General features: G+C 36.2%; 2 protein-coding genes across 9 annotated transcripts in view; one reads left to right on the top strand and one right to left on the bottom strand.

Moving 5' to 3' along the window:
- Positions 1-4,252: 4,252 nt before the first annotated feature.
- Positions 4,253-7,168, bottom strand: LOC110382785 (uncharacterized). Of its 8 annotated transcripts, none has more exons than XM_021343476.3 (4): positions 7,016-7,168; positions 5,875-6,348; positions 4,912-5,137; positions 4,253-4,423 (listed from the first exon to the last, which is right to left on the bottom strand). In XM_021343476.3, exons 2-4 carry the CDS (start codon positions 6,336-6,338, stop codon positions 4,367-4,369), a joined length of 747 nt encoding a protein of 248 aa, XP_021199151.3. In that variant the 5' UTR covers positions 6,339-6,348; positions 7,016-7,168; the 3' UTR covers positions 4,253-4,366. The 8 variants fall into 8 exon arrangements, with proteins under 8 accessions (XP_021199151.3, XP_021199152.3, XP_021199145.3 ...); XM_021343477.3 differs by having other exon boundaries at positions 5,875-6,345; positions 7,016-7,158; XM_021343470.3 differs by lacking the exon at positions 7,016-7,168 and adding an exon at positions 6,777-6,988.
- Positions 7,169-7,422: 254 nt separating this feature from the next.
- The window catches only part of LOC110382954 (uncharacterized protein), a 34,934-nt gene continuing 18,045 nt past the window's right edge, over positions 7,423-24,311 (top strand). The window contains exons 1-12 of the mRNA XM_064039379.1: positions 7,423-7,598; positions 10,245-10,446; positions 17,985-18,095; positions 18,617-18,694; positions 19,521-19,625; positions 20,310-20,436; positions 20,791-20,951; positions 21,442-21,592; positions 21,976-22,102; positions 22,628-22,733; positions 23,215-23,326; positions 23,956-24,047. Of these exons, the coding sequence (XP_063895449.1) occupies positions 7,555-7,598; positions 10,245-10,446; positions 17,985-18,095; positions 18,617-18,694; positions 19,521-19,625; positions 20,310-20,436; positions 20,791-20,951; positions 21,442-21,592; positions 21,976-22,102; positions 22,628-22,733; positions 23,215-23,326; positions 23,956-24,047 (1,416 nt within the window). The 5' untranslated portion in view covers positions 7,423-7,554. The remainder of the gene's footprint in view (positions 7,599-10,244; positions 10,447-17,984; positions 18,096-18,616; positions 18,695-19,520; positions 19,626-20,309; positions 20,437-20,790; positions 20,952-21,441; positions 21,593-21,975; positions 22,103-22,627; positions 22,734-23,214; positions 23,327-23,955; positions 24,048-24,311) is intronic.

The raw sequence follows: 24,311 nt of genomic DNA, 5'->3' as shown, positions 1-24,311 counted from the left end.
CCTCATTAGTTTTTGCGTAAAAATAGTACCTAGTATGATATTTGGAAACCTGGTGTCCCGGTAAGTGTTTATAACGCCCTATTTAAAACCTACGAAACCAACATACAAACAACATCTGTTTACAACACAGTGACCCAATTGCCTAAGTTTCTCGCTAACTATTTACTTACTCAATGTTTTTCATTCCTTACAGGAAAACAACAACTGGAGTGAACGATCAAAACAAATGAATGAGCTATAAACAAGGCTAGGGAGATACAAAGGGACTGAATAATAAGGCGGCAAATAATAACAATATTATGGAGTTTTTAGAGCCCACGATACGACGACGACACGATGTTGACACGACTGCACAAATAAATGGTGCCTTTGGCAATCCAGAACGTTGGTACCCAATCAAGATTTAAGTGAGATTGTTATACGAATCTTTCTTTGGAGTTATCGTTTAATTTAAGTCAATAAAAAAAGGTAAAGCTGTTGGCTTATTTTAGAAGAGTATTTGTGTATGTACTTACTTACTAACACAAATATATACAAGTTCAGTAACAGAGATTTAAAAACCTTCTCCAGGAACACTCTAGTTTTTTTTTTGAGAATCGCTTTAAACTCCTTGAAGAAATAACTACCTAGAGATTTTGAGGAATTAAATGAATTTTTAACGCTGTGAAATTAACTTTGAGGAATTATTTTGAATGTTTCTTGGATGACATAAAAGCTAGTTAACAACCTCTTTCAGTACACTATGAATATCCTCACTAATCAGAAGTTTTGTAATTGAAGTTTTCAATAATCACACATTTTCATTTATTACATAAAAAATAGACTTACCAATAAAGACTTGCAATAAATTATGCATAGATGCATCATTAATACAATGTAACTATCGCATCGGATGCTATAAAGTGACCTCATATGCTCGCGGGGGACAAACATGCAAAGGTCGCGCTGCACAAACAAGAGACCTGATAATATTTTATGTTGCCACTTATTTTATGAGCTCAATGTTATTGTGATCAGTAGCTCTATAAGTAATAATAAGTAGGTATTTTTTATTATTTGGAAAAATGCAAAATTTAAGGTAAGGAAAGTGCCTTTCGTCTATACTACTATAATAAAGAGGAAACATAAAGGCTCCGAAACTACTGAAAATCAGCACTCTTCCCAGGTAACACAGCTACATTTTATACCAGTACGGGCAGTACCGTAGTCCCCACGGGACATGGGTGAAACCGCGGGAAAATTGCTAGTAAACAAAAAAGAGATTTACCCCAAATAAATAACGGTAAGCAAGTATTTGCAATTTTGTCAATGCAGCTTTGAAGTCGGCTTACAGTTAGTTTAACAAAAGAACGGGTTGTTGAACAATTGTTTGGATTATTGCATTAAGTTCAAAATAAAAATAAAAACTTAATAAAGGGCAAGATATTTCTAGATAGGAACTTGTGTAAAGAAGGCTTAAGTTTGACATTAAACAACCAAAAAAGGTCAAAAATCTGTGGCAGAAATAACCCAATGATTCATCTCAAAATATCTGTTAAACAAGATTGCCTAACTCTTAGATCTAAGCAGAAATGTTTGCACTATTTATTTATATTGCCCACTTTTGCCACAAAACACCGCTAGTAATATTTTAAAATCACTTAGCACTCTCCAAAGATTCTTCACCTTAGATAAAAATGCCACAGACTATGCAAAGATTACGCCATTAAAAAACCACAGAATTTCAAAACATAATGCAATTTCTATGAAACAAAACACGCTATTACATTGATATGAAGTAACAATATGTAATATCCCATGTTTATAAACGCAAAATCCATTGTAAAGTCAATATTTGTTCCTAAACCAACAAGATAATTGCTAAAGTACTAAGAATTTGTGAATCATCTTACATTTAGAAGAAGTGTGTTCTGAATCTTTACTCATTACTGCATTGAATGAAATGAGTCATTGCGTGTTAAAAAACTGGTTTGAAGCTGAAATTTTTATTCGTTTGTAAGGAATTAAAGTATGTGTTGTGTACTCTATGACTATTCTGTTAAACTGGCTAAATTAATGAGTTGAGTAATCTCAGTGTTTCGAAGAAGTAAGGATGTTTATACATATGAAGAAAGTTATAATTGAAATAACTGAAACAACTGACAATCGACATGACTAGAAAGATTGTAAGTTGTGAGACAGAAGAGTATGGAAAAAGAAAACATGATGCCCCGACTCTTAATAAAAATAAGGATAAGAGCAGGAGGATGATGATGACGAACTCCTGAATGGATGTTTTTTATTGGCTGAAGTGTGGAGGGCTTTCTTTTGAAAAGTTTCTTTATATTTTCCTGTCAGCTTTTCTCCAATTGATGACTCTTTGGAGCCGTGCAGCTAGCTTTCAATGATTCTTAAAGACTTTGGTCATACGCTACCTATTGGGTACTCAACCCTGTATTGTTTATTTTATGTAGGTAAGTAGGTACATATCTATCTACCTACATTTAGATATACCTGTCTAGATAGTAACCAGTTAGTTTACACCCGGTAATGTAGTAGGTATTACGTAAAGAGCAAAATGCTACTCGGATATATGCAGGTACAAAAATAGATGTTCATAGTTACACGTGTCTTCACTAATAACTGCCAATTAAACACCTAGGAAATACGTCATATGACTTACTGAAAAATAACTGTAGTTAGATACCATGGAGCATAAAATGACGATCAGAGTTGTCATAACAGAAAATCTCCTAAGAAAATAGCGCGCCAAAATGCGGGTGTTCGGGGGACGAGGTACGTTACTGTCTCTGCCCTTAGGTATACGCCTTCTTTGGAACCCACCTATATTTTGTAATATCAAAAATCGGTGACAGTTGTCCCAAAATTTAGGTAAATTATCGTTTTGGTCACGCCCATCGTAAGTTTTTGACCTAAAAGAAGGCACCTGACCTACCTTTACGGTATCTCCGTTTATATTTCCTTACTCCATGGTAGTTACCTAGGCACAGCTTGTTAAACTCGTGTGCTCACAAATAGCTAATTAACTTTACAGGATTGACGCACATCCTGCAGAGATTACAACTAACAATACTACTGAAATAATTTGCTATACTTACCTTCTAGCTATTGAAGATATTAAGGATGCCTGCCCACGTCAGACTTTTGTAGGACAGATAATAGGACTGATTTTTAGGACCTTCTAACTAGGATTTTCTGATCAACTTTTTGTAGGTCGTGTGTTTTGCAGTAGGTACTTATTTGCTTGCAGTGCGTTCTATTCTATTTATTTCTCCTGCAAAAAAACGGTTATAGATTTACCTATAGGACTTGGGCAGCCTTATTGTACAATACCCACGTAATTCAGGGATTTGATTACCTATTATGAAATCAAGACTATATAATAGTCACACTTCCAATTGTATTTACGTACAACTACTCTAAGATTGACGCAAATCGTTAAATTTTTATGACTCATTTCCAAGGTACGGGGACATTTTTGTCGCATTTTATTGTTTGATTTAACGATAAAGTTAAAAGTTATTAATGTGATTATTGTGATCATAACTTTATAGTGAAAAACTCGTGTCTTAAGTTACACGTGCAAGTTAAGCTGCATTTGCCACGGTTAGTCCGTGGATGGGTAACCTTATGTGTTTTGATAGCAAAACTCTTGGTTTTCGATAATAGGTAGGTATTTAATTAAATTTGCAACGCCTGAAAAGTGCTGTTAAGCTGAACTTATTATAAATTAGGAGCCCCCTGTTGACTTAACAACAAGCAAATAAATCTTTTGAGTTTGGTAACAAAAATATGTAAGATTGAAGTATTTGAATGAATGAAAAGCCTGAAACTGTGTACAACTTAGGGTAGGCAGCGCCATCTATGCTGCGGTCACGTAACTTTTAGCTCTCTCAGGCTCCAAGAAAAATGGTACCTTGGTGTTTTGAGTTTTGTCAAGTGTTTCTCCGAGGTTTCTCAAACTGATCGGAAGGGAAAAGCTATTCTATAGCAATGGATATGGTTAGAGAGATAAAAGTATCAAGCCTATCTAAGTTCAGTATTTTTTGCATGAAGGCCTAAGACATAGGTAAGTAGGTAGGTACCCAACTCGTAACTTTTACGTTAATAATATGATGGTGCGATTACTAAGTTCAGCTATCTAATCAGAATCTAGATGCTGGGATATCTGGAAGGCTAGGAATCTACAAATAATGTTCACTTTAATATAAGTCCTTAACATATAAATGCAGCTAAAAAGCAAACGATAGAATTCCGTAAAAAAGTCGTATAATAAATTTATGAACAGTAACATGACTCGCAGCAAGCGTAACAGTGAACAACATTGGTATAAACGTGCGCCCGCGCATCGGACGCCTTGTGGATATCAACGGCGGATGCTACACGCCGATGATTTCGCACGCTGGATCTTTTTGAGGAGGATCTGAAATTAAAACGGATTTTTCAGTTTAACAAACAATATTTTTCATTGTACCCTAAAGAAACTAGAGAACCGATTTGAAAAATTAATCGACTGCGAAGCTAGACTATCCTCGAGTAATAAAGCCTACATTTTGTCCAGGTACGGGAAAAATCGATAAAAAAAAGAGATCGCAAAGCTAATTAATGCTTTGGACGAAACCTTTTTGTTTTTCACCATAGCCATCGTTTTGAAGTAGACTCTGTGCTGAGAATTACTCGTTAAACCGACTTCAACTACTACTGTTTTAGCAAAGAAAATATTTGAGGACAACGAACGAATAAGACTTAGGAAAAAGGCAGGATGAGATTATGGGTAGGATTACGTGCAGTCAAGTCAATCTGGTCATCAAAGAAAAATCTGTGTAGTTTGGGAAGTCAAAGTATACAAACGTAGTCTGCGAGAATTGCTTTAGATGTACTTGATCTACGTAAGAAGGCATAATCACTCACCATATTATCATGATCAATCTGCCGCTGTTGATTCTTACGGCAAACAGCAGCAGACGGAACCGGTCTCCTAGCGGTATCCTGTTCTCTAGGCGGAATGGAGCACTTCCTAGCATTCCTAGCGCTCAGGATCTTAGACAGAAGTATATGGTTGTGCCTCTCAATCTCCCTCAACCGTTCGTTACTAAACGACATGTTGATTCGACGGGCCTTCATACCGGAGACTGATCTGCAATTTGAAGATACAAACTGTGACATATTGAATGGACGTGCAGGTTTGAGAGTTTTGCGTAGACTGCGGTAGATAGGCATTGCATGGTAGGTTACCCTTTGTGAACACGATAAGCTTATATCTGTATCGATTTTACCTATAAGTAGAAGTTAAGCCTACTTCAGCCATCGAAATTGCGGAACAACTACGCATCGACTGAAAGTACATTAAATTACTACTGTTAGGCCCGGCACACACTATCGGTCGGCATCGGGAGGAGTCGGGCGCCTAAGAGCTGCCTCAGAAGTGGTAGGCACATCTAAGGACGCCGTAGCTGATTTTGGGTAGGCTCAGAATAGTTCGGGTGGCAGAAATGCTTACGGCTGCTGAGGCAGCCCCAAGCCGCCCAAAGCCGCCGTACGGCGCCCGATGCCACCCGACACCGCCGTTGGGCGCCTGAAGCTTCTCGAAGCTGTCGTAAGCCGCACCGATGCCAACTGATAGTGGGCGTCAAGCCTTATGCGACAAAAGAATCGGGAGATTTGGCACACATAGATATAGAGATACAAATAGCATTATTTCGGCAATAGGCCGTCCACAATCCACTGCTACTACATAGGCCTCCCCCACTGATTTCCAAAAAGATCGGTCGTAAGCAGCTTGCAGCCAGCGCCGCAGTACGACCTTTGTGTAAGCATCACGTGGGATACGATAATAATTTATGATATTTAAATAATAAACAAGATTCAACCTACCCAAAACTGGTAGATCTGCCAGATAAAGAGCCTGGTGGAGCCTTATGACTCATCATGGAAGAGTTACTTTTAGATAGTTTGACGGAAGACCTTGCAGTAGGCTCTCTGCTGGTGTCACTCATCACAGACTTTGGTAAAGACTTGACAGATTCCTCTTCCTCACTTTTATCCTCTTCAAATTCATCAGAGTACGCATCCTCATCATTGTAAGTCTCAGATTTCTCATTTTCGGACTCCGATTCTTCATAGACGCAGGTCTCAACGCAAATGTTTGGGGGTCTTTTAACTGCGTCCACTATACATCCCATCTCCGACAGGTCTTTGGAGAGTTCATCCACCTCGTTGTTATTTTCCTCCTGGTATCGTTTCGATTTCATCTTTTTACAGTCCCCGGAAGAAAATTCGGTGTCAATATAATTGAGCTCTACGGAACTGTCTCGGCGTGACATTGTGGAAGCGTGCATAAACTGGCTGCTAGAAGAAAAAAGTTAGCTTACCTACGGTGCTAGAAGTATAAAAATAAACAGTTACGTGTGCCTCAATGTCTAGTGGTACTAATTAGTGTAAACTGTTGCGTTCTAGACGTAAATATTTACACTTTTCTGTGTAATGTGTTGCGAGCGAAAAACCACGAGCGGCCAAATTGCTTCCGCTGTGGTTTAGAGTAAATTCACGTGCTGCATGTCTGCTCTGCACGTTGTTTGGCACATGTATACAGTTACGGCCTAATGGGAACGTGACGTCACAATAGGTTGGTACAGGTTTTTAACAGGTGTTCATACAATATTAGGCACATTATCATGGAAAGTTGTCATAAATGCAAGTATTAGCATCTAAATCTACTTAGTACCATCCAATGCCAAATGAATGGTTGAATATACTTAAAAGTAATTGTAACCTACCACGTACGCAAGTCAAAAGTCAGCGCCTACCGAAATACTTAAAGCAAGTTATTTATTTACTGTTTTGCTATCTATAATACTAGATTAAATTAATATTCTTGATTCCTTTCAATAAATACTTAGAAATTGTTTACAACGAAGCACTAATACGAAATTAAATTAATATTGTAAACGAAAATGAAGCTCCGAAAATAACAACAAAAGACTTATGTCAAAATAACTTGTTTATAGAATCTTACAAATGTCGTCTCGAGCAACTTAAACAGCCAGTAATTTGTTCCTCCTTTTGTATTAAAAACTTTTCACTTTATTAATCCTTTCATTGCGTACCTAGATATTTAATTCTAATAATAACCACAAAGTTATTTCTGAAAATCGATAACGCACTTAGCGACCGCTAAACAAAAGTCGCGCGGTTTAGTTTGCATTCCGTTTCCATGCAGCTATTCCAATTTACGCAGCAAACAATTATGTAGGCATCTTATCATACTAATATTATAATTTTTTGAGATTACTGTTATAGTAAGGCTACTCTTCCGTGTTTTCAATGTAATAGACTTTCTACTCTACGTGAATAGGATTCATATATTTTGACAAAAACGAGAATATCATCCAGTTTACGGTCGATGTTGACAGTTCATGGTGATTCATTCACTCACTCATTCACATTCACGTAAAAAGTACCTTTGGATGTGATGAGAGAATTCGTGTGTGCGATAATGATTTTTTGATAAATTCCGTGTTATTTAGTTAGATTATAACAAATGTGTCATTAAAGATGGTGACTATAATAAAGAACCAATTACTTAAACATCTGTCGAGGTACGTACAACCTTTGGTTTTGTAGAATACGTCTCTTGTTCTATAGATTTATTGCTGTGATATTAATTAAATTAATTTTCTGAGATTAGGGCTTGTAAACCTTTTGTTTAACTCGAACAGTGTTTAGATTAGCTCTCAGTGCTGTTAACGAACGTAGTTAACTTGGCACACATGTCTTCCTTTGTGTGATATATTTATGTACCTACGTATTGTTTTTATACTTAGCTATGTTTTAATTCAAAAATGTTTATAAGTTACTTTGTAATACGATAATTCATCTACCTTGCTTTACTAAAATCACGAACAAACCCAATTTAACAACAATTTCTTTATAATAAATGCAAATTAAACAATTACTTTAAAATAAACAAAAAATGAATTCTTATTGGATTATCATACCTATTTACGTCTGAACGTTTACATTGTTATCAGTAGTTCAAATTCACGATTCGTGAAGCACAGTTGTTTTGTTAAATACTTGTAAATTAGGTCTGTTTCAAGGGGAGCACAAAGCCTTGAAAATTTCATGAAACATTTGTTTACATGATCAATATGAATTGTGTGTTTACTATTTTATTTTTCCTTATAGTTCTGTTGTATGGGAAAATCTTATAGATAAGTTTCTTACACTTGTTGAGTCATTCTTTTATCTGTTACCTGTATTTAATTTTATTAGTGCATTTATTTTCTGTTATAAATACTTATCACATAAAATTCAGAGGCTCATAAGATGACTCACAGTCTTATTTGAACCAATTTTTGAAAATCAGGCTCCTATAGCCTCAAAACTATCTGGGAATTAATTTTAGTATTCTCATTTAATTTTATAATAAAACGTTTAAATCAACAATAACAATACATACCTATGTAATATTATAGTTATTACAATGACAATTTATTTTGAAGAAGATATAATGTCAATAACTTATATTCTTTAAACTAAAAATACAAACATTCATCAATTAACATGATTGAAGCAGGTATGTTGGTAAAATCAAGTTGTAATTCTCATAATTTAACTAATTATTTCTCATCAAAGTGATCATCATCTGCCTAGCTCTCACCCAACTATGTAGGGGTCAGCTTCCAGTCTAACTGGATGCGGCTGAATACCAGTGTTTTACACGGAGCAACTGCCTATCTAACCTCCTCAACCCAGTTACCCGGGATATCCCTAATTCATTCATTGTCAGCAAAGAGATATTATTATAATTTCAATCGACATGTACTCATTTTATAAAGCTGAACAGTTTGTTTGTTTGCTTGAAGATGCTAATCTTAAGAACCACTTAGTGTTAGATAGTCTATTTACCGAAGAAGACTATAGGCTACTTTTACTCAGATGTCAGAATATGGGGAAGAAATTCTCACAATATTAAGCTGTCACTGCGGGTGGAGAGTGGGAATAATATGTAGACAAATGGTAATTGATGTTAACTACTTGTTTGCATAGAAACACATATAGCAATGTCTTATCACATATCCTGTTACTGGCAAAAATGTATTGAAACTGTTGCTTACATTGTCTATAATAATGGTTGATTCTTGAAATTGTCAAAAAATTATCATGGTATGTATTGCAGCCCAATTCTAACACAATGCTGGTGTGTTAATGTTTATCAGGAAGTTCTGAGCTTAGAAGTGTGGATTGCTTAGGCATTTTTGTCATTGGTGTAAATTTTACAAATTGGTCTGATAGTTCCTGAAGTTATTAGCGCATTTCAAACAAACGCTTGATTCATTTAATTATAAAGTCTGACTTTATTGGTGATGTCCTTTGAAAAGGTCAGGAGTGCAATACTCTCAATTATGTGTATAGTGCATGAATGAATAAAATGCAACAATTAACAATACAGTAAAAAGAACAAGCTGTGGTAACAATAGTCTAAAATATTTACCATAATAAAAAAACTATGATTTTCCAGAGTGTAAGAAGATGATTGTTCATAGACAGTGATAGATATGAACATTAAAACTTCCTATATAGATTAGTAGCTGTTTTCCCGTGGTTTCACCCGCCTCTCAAGGGTATCACTTCCAATACTCGGACAAAGTATAACAGTGATATAATTTTTCAAATAGGTTCAGTAGTTTCAGAGCCTTTAGGGTTAATAAACAAAATAAAAATAATTAGTTTTCCCTTTATTATATCAGTATAGATTTACAAGATCAGGAATATTATGTTTTTCCTTCTTATAACTTGCTAATACTCATAAAAACTTGGTCTTATTTTCCGTTTTCATTATAAACTGTATGAATAATAAAATATAGGAGTCTATGAAGTCTTTCATTGAATTATTCATAAAGTTTCCTATGAATTTTACAGAGTTTGTTGTTTTTCTATTTTTATTGAGAATAATTGAGATGGAAAATTCATTTTTATTTCTATGTTAAGGTTTTTCCTTTTTCTGATTTATGAGCCTATGTTATGGTTCTATACCTAGAATACCTTGCTGATACCTGAAAATGGATTCTGTGACTTTAGCGAATTCCCTTGACGACAAAAACTTTGGCGAGACTCAAACAATAATCATATTTCTTGATACTTAGATTAGGTACTCCTTTTTTATAGACAGCATTAATGACCATCAGTCTACACCAATTCTCCCTGGTAGAAAGACTTTAAACTTTCTTATATTGCCGCAGGTTCACAAAGAATCTGTCACCGGAACAGATCTCCCTCTCAGCGCTGCGAGGGTCTGGTGAGCTGCAAGACCTGACCTTGGATGAGGAGCTTCTGACAGACCTGCTAGAGCTGCCTGGATGGGTCAGGCTGACGTCTGCCAAGTGTAATAGGGCATCCTTCAGGATACAATGGACCAAGCTCAAGACTGTTCCTATTGTGTTGGTGAGTTTACTTAGCATATTCTCTGCTTTAGTTTGTTTGACAGACGCTGGATACAGGTCGCTTCTAACAGGCATCTGTGGAGATCTAAGGGGGAGGCCTATGATCAGCAGTGGACGTCCTATGGCTGAGATGATGATGATGATGATAATATGGTTATTCCTATGTGACTTTGTGACCAGTTTATATTAAGCCGTTTATAGCCTCTACTTATCATATGGACTCTCACACAGGGAGGCCTTTGTCCAGTAGTGTACATAGGCTGTGATGACAATGATCATATTGTACTGCAAGTTTTATCACTAATGAAACTCGTGTCAGCGTTTCAAATGCTCAAATACGGATCAAATGATGAGCTTTGAAATAGATTTTGAAATACCAAAGCTATTAAAATCATCTATTATTGTCAGCTTGTTACTAATCAATCAATCTATATTAATTGATCCTGCTTAGGATCGCCCACGTGAAATTCATGGAAAATTTACTAGGATAATTTATCTTTCGATCGGTACAATATTTTCTGGAGGTGGAGATTATCACATAAAATAACTAATAAAAGAAATGATTTGTCTCCAAGTAAAACACTGGTACTCAGTTGCATCTGGTTAGACTGGAAGCTGACCCCAACATAGTTAGGAAAAGGCTCGGGAGATGATGTTGATGAGAGGTAGTTTTTCTAAGAAATGCTTCTGATAATTTAGGACTTTTAATCAACTGTAGTGGAATTCACATAATAAATCGGCATCGTCTAAGGATTAAAGTCTAGAATTACCGCTTTAAATAGTCATTCTAGTTTTTACTTCATTCAACAAAAAACGCTTGTAGCCAGATTAAGATGTTTTGTAGACAACGTTTTTATGAGTCACAAAAACATTGGAGAGTTGATATCGTTGACCGAACTGAGTGTTATCGGTGTTTAGTTATCTAAAGAATTATTATATGCTTTAAACTAATGTAATATGTAGGATTTTTTTCGTTTGCGTGTTTACCCTTAAGGTTCCGAAACCACTGATCCGATTTGAATAATTCTTTAACTGTTGGAAAACTACACTTTTTTCGAGTAAAATAGGCTATATTTTATCCCTATACGGGCGGGACAACAGCTATTTATGTATAGTGAAATATAACGATATGACGTGTTTATTGCCGTGTGAATATAGCGATATGCAATGGTGGTAGTGGTAATGATGTTCTGAGACATATTGTCAGAATTTTCAGAAAATTATGTAATTTTTGTGTATCTCAATGTAAACGTCGCAGAATATTAAAAAACTAAGGGTGTTTTCAATTAGAATGAACCCTTAATGTCGTCAAAACAGCATACAATTTAAGTATTATAGCGATATTCGTTAACACATTTTAATGCAAAAAGATACAGCATACACATTGTAGTGAGCGCTCATTAAAATTTCCATAACAATGTTTATTATTTTATACTAATTAAGCACTGGCTTCTGCACAAAGCTATTAGTTAGATAGGGGAGCACGGAACTGAAACATGAAACTACCGTCTCATTTGAAACTAGCTGTTTCTCGCGGCTCGAGGGAATTCCTTCAAGCAACCTATATTTCTATGATGCCCTCTTAGCCGATTATCAGCCACGGCGGCTGGTCTCATATACGTAAGGAGATTTGTCAACTGTGCAGGACACATAATAGTGCACAAGCATTTGCACAGACACAGGTGGGCTCACTATTCCTTCATTTTCATAGCCCGATGGGACCGGAAAAAAATTATATATAGACATAGGCTATGTACACTGAAATATATATTTTTAATCGGCCCAGTGGTTCCTGAGTTTCATGATATGAGTACCTATACTTAGTTGACAATATAAATATATCTTTTGGAAAATGGAGAAACTTGAGAAATTAATTAGAGTTCCTTTAACACCCAAGCAGTGCGACAGTTCAAATGGGCTTCAAATTATTTGCATATATCCAAATGTATACCGAGACAGTTCTCAAATTCAAACCAAACAAGACATTCGAATATACACAGAAACACATTCGCCATTATTTCCTTTAGCCCGAGATAATTCGGTTCACGAACAGAAAATGCTATTAAACTCGTTAATATTAAACGTACGCTGAAATCCTTTGTGGAACGGAACGTTGCGCTCCCTACAGGCTTATGAGATTGTAATCCGTTTTACGTATTTACTTTTTTCCAGTCAAAAGCTCGTGTGTTTTTTTTGAGTTCCGTATCTAAAAGATACAGGAGTAGCATTTTTTAAGTAGGTATATTTGCCGTTTATTTGCAAAATGTTTGAGTGAAAAAAATCTTTTATAAAGGATAGGTACTGCCTTTTATCGTCCCACTGCTGTGCACAGGCCTCCTCTGACACGGAGAAGGATTGAGCATTAATCACCACGCTTGCTCAATGTGGGTTGGTGATTTCAGACTTAATAGTCCAGGTTTCCTCAAGATGTTTTCCTTCACCTATATCATATATCAAAAAGGATAGTTCGTAATAAAATAATAAAATCAGGGTAATAAAATCATAGATTTCATTGAACCTGTGAATGTAGGTTCTCACTGAACCTGTGACTGTGATTCCATGCTGCAGATATATAACAAATAGGTAAGTTTTACCTCCCAGAAGGTGAATCAATATTCTCCCACGTGTAACACGTATTTACCTATCAAGAGAAATTGAAATAACAGGAAAACCGCCTATAGCCCGACACATAAATCAGAATCTAGCTTAGTTGGTAATTATTTTGTAATTGAATATCCTTCTTTTGCAATACTACACCTACTTCAGATTTATGCAAATTATATCAATTCTTATAACCATATTTTTGAAAATCATATTCGACTGTTATATTTTCTTGTAAAAAGGTTCCCATTTTGTAATTATAACATGGAGTGACCTGTGGCGTCACGCTATTCCCAGTGCGGTTTTTAATTCCAGGATATGCGGGTATCCTCGCCATTGTTTTCCGCTGATTAGTTATTAACAAAATGCTACAAAATTTTATCAAAAGTTACAAATAAACAAAGGAGAAATATGTAGCAACGTAGCCTACAATAGCGTTTTTTTTTATAATTAAACCTGGACTAGGACCAGGACTCGTCACTTTAGATTTCCAATTATTTCGATGTAAGTATTATGTCTTATAGTCATGTTCGTCTTTTATAACTTAATTCCACTAGGTCAGGTAGAAATTATATCTTCAAAACTTCAAGAAGGCATAGGCATATCTTAGGTGTCTATGGCCATTACCGTCAAGTGATCCCTTTGCCTGTTTACCGTCCCAATATAAAAAAATATCCGGTGTGGGTCTCGTATAAAAAAAAGGTAAAGCTGCACACCAATTTCATAAATCCGTACAGGATTAATTTATTGCATTAATTGAATTCACAATCTCTTTTATCGATGACCAATTCTCTCCCAGACTACAATAACGAATAAATAAATAAATAATTATTTGCAACAATAGCACACACTATACTTCGTGGATATCATGATTATACTAATTGAATTAGCCAAACCGCATTACAGATTAACTAATGCTAATAATATTACGTGGCTAACTATTGTATTATGGTAATGTTGCATCTAATTAGGGACGTTATTATGTCGATCGTTCACGTGGTGAGTTATCGATAACGATATCGATGTTAGTTCCCGATTTAGATTAAGCTATTGAACTGATGGCTTATTGCTTAGATAGATAACACTGCTCACTTCGATTCTTGGAACTGTATTCAGTCCAAACTAACACCTTCATTAAGGTGACAGAGGTGGATCAACTAACGGAACTAGTAAGTATGACTCTGAGAAAGGTCATCATTCAAAAGCACTACAGACGCGGAAGCCCTGAAACATAAAAGAGCTGAAAAAAACGGTCTAGGTTTTCTTAGTTACAATGACGCTTCTACTTTTTGAGGCTTTTTGATAAGAACACTCGTTGACAAAGCCCTAAAAAATATTCTTGATTTTTCATATCATCATCAGCCTTTTTTAATCTCCCACTGCAGGGAAAAGGCCTCTTCTCGTACCTACAGAGAATCACCAATTTTTCATATATCCTCATCCTCCGAGCCTTTTTCCCAAACATGTTGGGGTCGGATTCCTGTCTTACCGGATTCAGCTGAGTACCAGTACTTTACAAGAAGCGACAATTTTTAATATATAACAGGCTAAAAATAATGATGATTCTTATACTTTACTCTTGGGACACCTAACATTCAAATAGCATGTTCAGAAGAAATTCCAGCGAAATGGTAATGAGTATGAACGCTCCAGTACTTCGGTGACTAATCTGCTGTAATTGCGCTTCAGCCGTCACCTTACCCTTAATTCAGTTAAACTGGTTCGCTTCAGTGAACTTAACGGTTTAGCGAGATATTTTGCACGAGGAAATTGAGATTAAGTAGGTGTGAATGTTTGGGAAATTTAGGACGTTCTAAGCTAATTTGCAATCTTGTGGACACTATTCCTAAGTTCTGTGGGTTATAGTGTTGCTTTCCTAACAGGCTTTTGTGGGCCCTTGGAAATTTGAAACACTAGTTGCACTGTTACAAAAGTAAATCTGGAAGGTAAATAGGCGAGAATCTGAAAATTCCTATAATCTTTTCGGCAATAGGAGGTCCTTCTTTTGATCATTTTGAAGTAATTTTACCTACATGTCTCAGCTTCATTTCCCACTAAAGAACGAAGATGCTAAACCTTTTTCATTCCAAACTTCCTGGATATGCCATGTAGAGTCCACTATACATCTCTCAATCGATATGTCCTGATTTCGACCCACTGCGACTATGAGTTTGTCAGTCTCATTGTGTTATGTATATTCTATGTACATTCCGTTTATAACGGTATAATCCGAGTTATTAGGAGAACGTGTCAATGCCAAGCGTGTTATTAAAACAATGCTAAATTGTCTGTCTGTACTACGCTCAGGCTCAGTTGCATGCTTGTGTGTTTAGGTGTTGGTTCTTCATATTTATTCGATGTTAATGGCTGATTTATTAGTTCATCCTGATCATTACTGCTTGCATCGTACGAGGTCATGAACGCGAATAAACGGTTTGATTTGATTTAGGTCAAATTTTTTAATGTGTTTATGCATTTATTTTTCTTAAGGCTTTAATAGGAAGTTTTCTTTGCTCGTACTGCCTCGCTATTTCAAAGAATCTGTTTATGTTTAATCCATATTTATGCACAACTTGATGCTGTGCATTTCCAAAGGTCTTGATAATTGATTTCCGATCCGAAAGATCATACGTCATTACGACACTCAGAACCATCTTTTTCAACACTTATTTATTTATTTAAATAAATAAACACTCAGAACCAGTTTAAGATAGAACAGCTGTTTTTTTTTCGTCAAATTACATTCAACCAATATGATCTTCGATATCCGTGATTATCTACTACGTGTAGTTTGAACAGGTCATGACGTTCTTCATTTGTTTTTGCTAATCATCGGGTTATATTGACGTCATGTCTGGAAGACCTGATTATTTGGTTGCTAGACACAACAACTCATGTTTTTTTTGTTAGAACCAAAAGGGCATTTGGTCACTTAGTTGTGAAGCTGTTACTTCCTCATATCATCGGTGTACATGATTTGTTGTACATTTCGATAAAATTCAAGTCTGATATAAGTCTAATTGTATACCACCTTAATCTAATCTATTTTCGTTTTTAGAATGGGCATGCCAGACTTTTATTATTATTCAAAAAGTAGCTAGCATGATGAAAATCAACATTATTTCCACTAATGAGAAAAGAAAAACAAATACAATTTTCCCATACACTGAACTCCAAACACTGTATAAATAATGCATTATAGGCGTTCCGCTTGGCTGGTCTTGTAACCTTGATCTTACGACCAATGATTACGTTTTACTTGTAATATCCTGCTGTAAATACGTTGGCGAAGGCTTTGCACCTTATTATTTATTGGGGTTTTTTATGGTTAACTGTGGATTTCTGATAGCTATCTATCTGTTGTTTGAAGATTGAATTTTGTCATTAGCTCTATGTAAATTACTAGTCGATTTCCTGTGGCATCACCCGCATCCTGTGGGAACTACTGCACGCCTCGAGATAGAATATAGCCTATATTACTCGGGAAAAATGTAGCTGTCCATCAGTGGAAGAGTTTTTCATTTCGGTTCTGTAGTTTTGGAGCCTTTACTTAGGTTGGTTTATTAGGTACAAAGAAACAAAAAAATATTCCTCTTTATTATATGTATGTATTAGCTGTCCAATCTCAAAACAACGGATAGGTAGGTTACTGAAATTCACAGTAATTCATCATCACGAGCCTGTATTAGTTAATTACTAAACACTACCGTTTCGCCTCCCCCGTTTTGGTCATGACGGACCGAGGGCAAAAAGTTGTTGAAAAACTTTGACTGAGGACGTAGATTCTATTCCGAAATAAGTAGCTCTAAGGTTTCTTAAGGAAGTTTGGGTCAAAACCACAAGGGTTTTAAAAGGGTTGCTTTACATAAGCCTTTACATTTATAAGCTGTACTTTAGTAATTAAAAATAGAATCGTGGGAGATAATGCTCGTTTGAGACTGTAAGAAACAATCATCATTTACTTTTTACTAAAACGCTGGCTTACCACGACAAATGTATTGATATCCTCTGCGTCAATTGGCCTATAACAACATTGAAGTTTTAACTTTTTTGAATAGTCATGCAACTGAAAAACAAAGTTAGCGCATTTCTTCAGGTTTGTAAAGTTCTGAATAGTTCTCATTCTCCCCTTATAACATCTAATAATTTGAAAAAATCCGTCGCTTCTTTACCACTCAAATTCGCACCCGAAAAACATACTTTCGCATGACAATTTCGAAGCAGTATTTTTAGACAGAAAGTAGGCAAACTATTCGTTTTAATATCAAAGCGCCCGGCGTACTCTCGACTTCTTAGAAAACATTATTTTTGAGGAATAAAATGTTTCACCGTTTTTAAGACTATTTTTAGAACTTGCGTCATCGACTATAAGAATCGTATCATGTCTTAGCTTTAAGTCGGGGATATCCCCGTTTATATTTCTTTTTTTTTGTTTTTATACGATTGTACGATTGAATGAATGATTGTGGAGACAGTTAACTTCCTTGTCTTTTATCACTATTAATATAAGTAGCGTTTGCAGTCTTATCATGGACATAGATAATGTTATCTATCTTTCACAATAATTAGGTTTATCTTTTGGAATTAGAAGTTGTTTATAACTTTCATAGAATTCTATAGCATAAGAGAAAATATTGACTATTGATAAAATATTCAATGACGATGTAGTAAAAATAGACTGATGTTTTCCTGTCTCCTAAAATGGGCTAAATGACACTGTAAAAATAATTCAAATCGGCACTAGAGATTGCAAACTGGGCCCGGCCGGGTTTACGGCGATTGTCACCGGACCCGGCCGGATTGTAAATTAACTAGGTTGCAATCTTTAATCAGTACTTCTTGAAATTAATGCGGACAAGCAAACACACAGACTTATCTGCTATAATATTAAGTGTACCGCCTTACCATAGAATACTAAATATAACTTTTTGTCCATAGAACCTGGACGAGGTGCACATAGCTCTGGAAGTATGTCAGGAGCCCCGGGTCATGAACCCGAGCGCCGCCGGAGCCCTGCCAGTGCCGGGGAAGTACAGCTATATACACAAGGTACAGTTTATAACACGCATGCCCAGCGCGGAGAGTATGGCCAAACCCCCCCCAGCTTGGCCGAAGCAGTAGTCCAGCAATGGACGTGTTTAGGCTGTGATAACGCCAGTTTTCTTGACAACATTATTGATTGGGTCCAATTGGGAATTTGATGGTGATGTTTGTGGCGGCTGTTTTCATATAAGGATTTCATATGTTGAACTACGCGGGACATCTATAGTGCACCAGCATTTGCGCAGACACAAGTGCAGTCGCTATTCCTTCACTCTCATAGCGCGATGGGACGAGCCAGTTGAGATTTGGAAGAGTTTTCCCAATCGAAAAGAGCATTTGAAAGAGGTTGAAGGATTAGCAGTGAACGTACTATAATCTGATTTACCCATTTGCGGGAGCAAAACGTCTCATGTAGGGAGTTTTTAAAGAATATTCCCCTTTACAACAAATCGCTTAATCGTAAAAAGCATATTTAACAACCTTTCCTACATTATGGTATGTTAATTTTACTAAATGTTTCATTGCAGGTGATAGATGGAATCTCAGTGGCTGTGAACCACGTGCAAATAGACTTTAACTGTGAAGCGTTTACCAGCAGTGTTCAGGTGAGGAAACATTTTATTTATTTAATATAATGTTATCCAGAAAATATACAAAAGGCTTAAAATATAATACATACATATAATACACATTTCTGTTACATTTAGTACCTGTAACAGGTATACACATTGAATACAAAATTTCTGAATAATCGTTAAATAAAATGTTGTAAACAAGTATTATATTTTGTTGATAGGAGCTAGCTAAATCCGTTTACTACGAAATTGTGACTATTATCATGTTTCTATATTAGCATGTTTTGTAAAGCAAAATACAGGTCCTGAAGGTATAGAGGAGACCACGTGGGCGTAGCTAGTCTACCCACGTAGTCTGTGTTGGTCACAAACAAACCTGCTGTATATGCTTAGCTATCTAGACTCTGGAATACAAATTCTAGCTATCAGTGAGATATTTCTTTGTACTGATTTTTGATATTTAGAATTCCAGGATTTGTTTGTTTGGATGTTTTATTTCATGAAAGCGTATAATTTTAGCGTAGAGATGTATGTATTTTGTCTTTGTGTGCGTTAACTAGGAGCATAGTCATACAAAGACTATGCATTTTTTACACACACAAATAAAACTATTCTCCTTTCGTGAAATAAAACATACATAACAATAATTTTGTAGGTACACATAAGACACTTATAAAAATATGTGTTACCCCTCAGTTACAAAAAATAATAATTTATTATAACTACTTTTTAATGACATGCCATTTTGCAAGTGTTGGCGATGTTTTTGATAGTATTGTTTTAAATACTTTCGTATCACCATGTATATTCCTACAAATGAACTTTATTCATAATTTTTAACTAATATGGTTTACAGATCTCAAGAGTGACTGTTGAGTCAAGAACGCCAGAGGGTCGCAAGGGAGACCTAAGACTGACTAGAATCAAATCACCTGACACGGGACAACTGCTTATATTTAAGGTAAAACCAACCTTCAGTCCTTTGCAATAGAGTAGAAATTTCATAAAAGCTGGTATAAAAAAATATCTGTAGTAATCAAAAACTTGATAAGCGATTATCGGGAATTTCGCCAATATGTAAACCTAAGCCATTAGATAACCATAATATGGCTATTAATAAAATGCTTTTATCATTATCTTGTCATGTAGTGATATGCAAACCCATTCGTATACTACACATACCTAAAAAATATTTCAACTTTTATAATCTATCAATGCAAAACAAAACAGCATTACTTTTAACTGCAACTGACTTACACACACACAACACAGTTGATCCAACACTTGGAAAACTAAATAACTAACGGAGATGTCATAACGCAAAATCTCTTAAGAAAGTAGCGCGCCAAAACGCGGGTATTCGGGGGACGAAGAACGTTACTAGCTCCGCCCTTACCTTCCATGGAACCCAACCATTATTTTCGAAATAAAATCACTAATCTTTGACTTGAAAGATTGGTTTTGATTTGACAAGGAGCCCGAACGCCTCGTTAGTTCTAGTAAATGGCCTACCGTTCTTTACTCGACCTAGAAGAAGGCGCCTGACCTACATGCCTTATGGCATCTCCCCTAACTATCCTTCCTCCGTGATCGAACACTAAATATGTTCCTCAATCAATTTTCAACCTTATTCCGTTCCACACAGGAGTTAGAATGGCAGAGCGCCCGCATAGAAGCCAAAGCTCACGGGGCTGCGAACGCAAATCTACCACCATTAAGACTTCTATTGGGCAATACGCACTGTCGAATTGTTATCAAGAAGAGATTATCAGGTATGTTAGATATTCAACCTTATGTGTTTATAGTTAAGGCTTGTTTTGGAATGGCCGGTCACATAGGTTTTAAGTGTTTTAATTTTTTAACCGACTTAAAAGAGGTTCACAGTTCAACCAGTATTTATTTTCTGAGGTTTAATGCATTTTTGATGCGGTTTTCAGCATAGAACGTGTAACACTTATTAAAACATTTTTGGTTATATCTAGAAGTCGGTTTTATATTTTCGTGGAAAAGATTTTTGACTGCCTAATTTGTAGACTTCACTTGTCAATTTTTGAAAGTCCTAAAGATGAACAGTTAGCGACATATGGATTTTGTCATAAACCTATTTTTTTCGGTTTTCCTTTCAGATTGTGCAGTAATAGGTTCCCGGCTAGCCATATGCCCGGAGCCGCTGGCGTGGGCGCTGACGGACGGGCAGCTCCGCGCCATGCTGGCGTGCGCCGTCGCGCTCGCCAAGCCCGTGCAGCGCGCCACCGCCGCCGCCACCAGGATCAAGGCGCTCAGGAAGGTACGTGACCAGCTAGTCATAGGATCCAGCTAGCCATATGCCCGGAGCCACTATCTTCTTAAAGGTCCCCATCATCAACATAGCCTTCTCCCAAATATATTGGCGTTGGCTTCCAACTTAACCTAATGCAGAGGGGGCTGCGGGATTGTCCAAAGAGTTACCGCGGCCCTGATACATAATAGGACTTAAGAAAGAACATGCTGGGTTTAGTCACTAAATAACATTCCCTCACGCTGCACCCATAGTGGGAAGAGTCATTTGATGATTGCCCACCAAATAAAATAAAAATGTTGCTGAGTACCAGCGTTTTACATGGAGCGACTGCCTATCTACCCTATTCAATCCAGTTTACCTAAGCAACTCTATATACTTTGCTAAGATTGAATGTCAGACTTTTGACTACCCGTGACGACTACCAAAAAAAAAACTTTTTTAATTGCCGTAATGACCCTCAAATTTTTACTTATTGTAAACCTTATTTTGGTTCCAGATCGAAGAGCCTCGTGAGCAGATATCGAGTAGACCAGCGACAGGGGAGCGAGACATCTTAGCGCGAATGTTCGCGAAGCACGACGTGCGCGAGACCTCGTACCATCTGCTCGCGCCGAGAATAGACCTGCATCTTTGTGATGATCCGGGGTGTAAGTAGCTTAAGTTACTTATTTTTTTTGAAGGCAATGTATTTAAATTGAATATTTGTTTCCGTTTATTAGAGTAATGTATTTTGGTTTCAAATATATTTTTCCTCTCTTTTTCCCCTTTCCCTTCTCACTTTCTCACTCTCCTTCGCTCTCTTCCCAGCATCACTCCTTCCTCCTCTTTCAACGCCTCCCTATCTCGCTGTCCTCTTTATTGACTCTACATTCTCTACCTATCTATCTCTCTCTCAATCTGCGCTCTCTCCTCTACGTTCTCCATCTCTGTCAGTCTCTATAATTTAAATTACTATTTTACGGCTCCTCTCATCATTACCTTTCAATATTACCTAATCAAAACTGCTCACTCTTTAACTCATTTGTTTCAGTGGGTCGTTCAGAAAAGCCGTCTCTATCAAACGGCGGCGCTCTCCAAGTGACTCTAGTCAGCATGCAGGCTGATCTCTTCCCATACCACAAAGCTTCCGATGATAGAAGACATTGGAGAGGATACAGGTTAGTTTTTTAACATTAATTAAACTTTGATTAAAAAAAAAATACATTGGACCTGCTTGGTCTCAAAACCACATGTAAACCTCATGTCATTGTGTGACGACTATACTCTATCCACGGAAGCAAGAGCTAAAAGGTAAACAAAGAATGACACTTTTTCAAGATGGCGGTATAACCCGACCGATGACAAAACGTCACATTGTTGTGTAAAATGTTTGCAGTATCTGTGATTTTGTCATCGGTCGGGTTATACCGCCATCTTGAAAAACTGTCATTCTTTGTTTACCTTTTAACTCTTGCTTCCGTGGATAGAGTATAGGTATATCGTAATGCATATCAATAATGTTTCAGTGCAAGAAAAACACATCATAATTTCTATGCCAACACGATCATAATGTTCATGCATTTAAAGTTAATGAAATTGTTCATAACTAAGTTCCCGAGTTTTTTTATTTACCTAACGACCTTATTTGTTGTACTTAACATATTTAGACTCCTTACAATAAAATCATTACTTTTTGTTACCAGGGAAGCAGCAACGCCGCACAGTCAATGGTTATCCCAAGCGCTGTCATCGTTTTGTACTACACTGCTCGAGTCACTTGACCCGAGGCCGCTAACTCCTAGCAGTAAGGTATGTTTAAATAAGGTACCAAAATCTGCTTTTCAATCGGCTTTTCAATCAGCGGTAATGTTGAAGGTTTTGAGCGCCTCAACTATCCAATTTAAAACTAGAATAGTGATTGAATGGTAGTGTTTAGTCAAAGGGCTAGTTTTTTTTGTTTGAAAGCCTACTTCAACCAGTCGTCTGCGGCGCTAAAAGTCGAATCACCTTTGATACCCTTAAAAATTGCTACGTCATAGATACTTCTTCAAACTTCAAATATTTATTGCAATCATGAGTGTTACAAGGTGTTATAAAATGTAGAGGTACATACATGATACCCTGTTAGGGCGCAGCAATTTTAATATACAATGACTTACAAACTATTTAGTTAATCTTATATATTTAGGCACATTAAATTACAATCAAAATCTAAAAAAAAAAACTATTTATAGTGTCGTTGGTGAAAAATTGAGAATTTGTACACTCAAAAATAAATAACACTTTGCAGCCTAGTCAGCCTGAGAAGCCGGAGGAGGTATTATCAAACGGCATCAAGCACAAGCCGCCCTCGCAACACAGCGCTTCCAACGCTCCGTCCACTAACACTACTACCTCACAAGGTAATATATATTTAAATACATACATATCGGTAAATAAGACGATATAAAGTAGGTGAATAAGGATTAGACATAGGCATTTACCGCCCAAAAATATAAATTTATTTAATTACAAGTATCTACTTACTTAAATAACGTAATCAGCGCTGAGACTTTTGTCCCGTATAGGGTTTCAGCATTATGCTGAGCGAGGGCCGTTTCAAGTGGGGTGTGACACATATTAGTCATTACTGTATTAAACTGATTGTAACTCGTCTTTTTTTCTAACTTTTTGTACATTTTATTTTTACATATGTATTTTTTATAAGGCAGTGTCACACAATAAACGTATTTCATTTCATTTTACTTAACCACTTACATGTATGACCCTTAAGCAGTTTTTCTTAGATCCCGATCTCACTCAATTTGTTGTCAAATTGAGTGAGATCAGTATTTGGCATGCATTTTAAATGATTTTATTTACAAAAAAATCTAGAGCTCATATTTTAATACATAATTTTCCTTTACTTTTCAAAATGGCATCAAATGTAAAAAATAACGGTTTCTCTGTTTAATGATTCTTAATTTTATTTCAAGTGTAATAAAGAAATTTAATTAGTCGCCGAAATGCATAAAATGATCGTTATCAACAGCGTCACCGACGAGGACGCGCATCCTGCAGCAGCTGGGCAAGTTGATGACCACGTGTCTTGTACTTAGGATAGACGACTTCACTGTTTATAAGGTAATACTATATATTTTATTATATTGCAAAAATAAATGTAAGTTTTTGCAGACTTTACTTAATTATTTAATAAAATGTTACTAATAAATAAAATGTTTTTGGGATTCTAATTAATTTATTTATTTATTAAGTCATGATGGGCAGAGTATTTCAATCGGAATGAATGAAAAACAGATATTATTTTCTTAAGTTATAATGTGATCAATTTGTGTTTATACATTTCAGTTCACATAAAAATAATACATCGAAATACGATAAATATTC

The sequence above is a fragment of the Helicoverpa armigera genome, chromosome 19 (assembly GCF_030705265.1).
Source record: "Helicoverpa armigera isolate CAAS_96S chromosome 19, ASM3070526v1, whole genome shotgun sequence".
Classification (NCBI taxonomy): domain Eukaryota; kingdom Metazoa; phylum Arthropoda; class Insecta; order Lepidoptera; family Noctuidae; genus Helicoverpa; species Helicoverpa armigera.
This window is presented reverse-complemented; position numbering and strand designations above follow the sequence as displayed.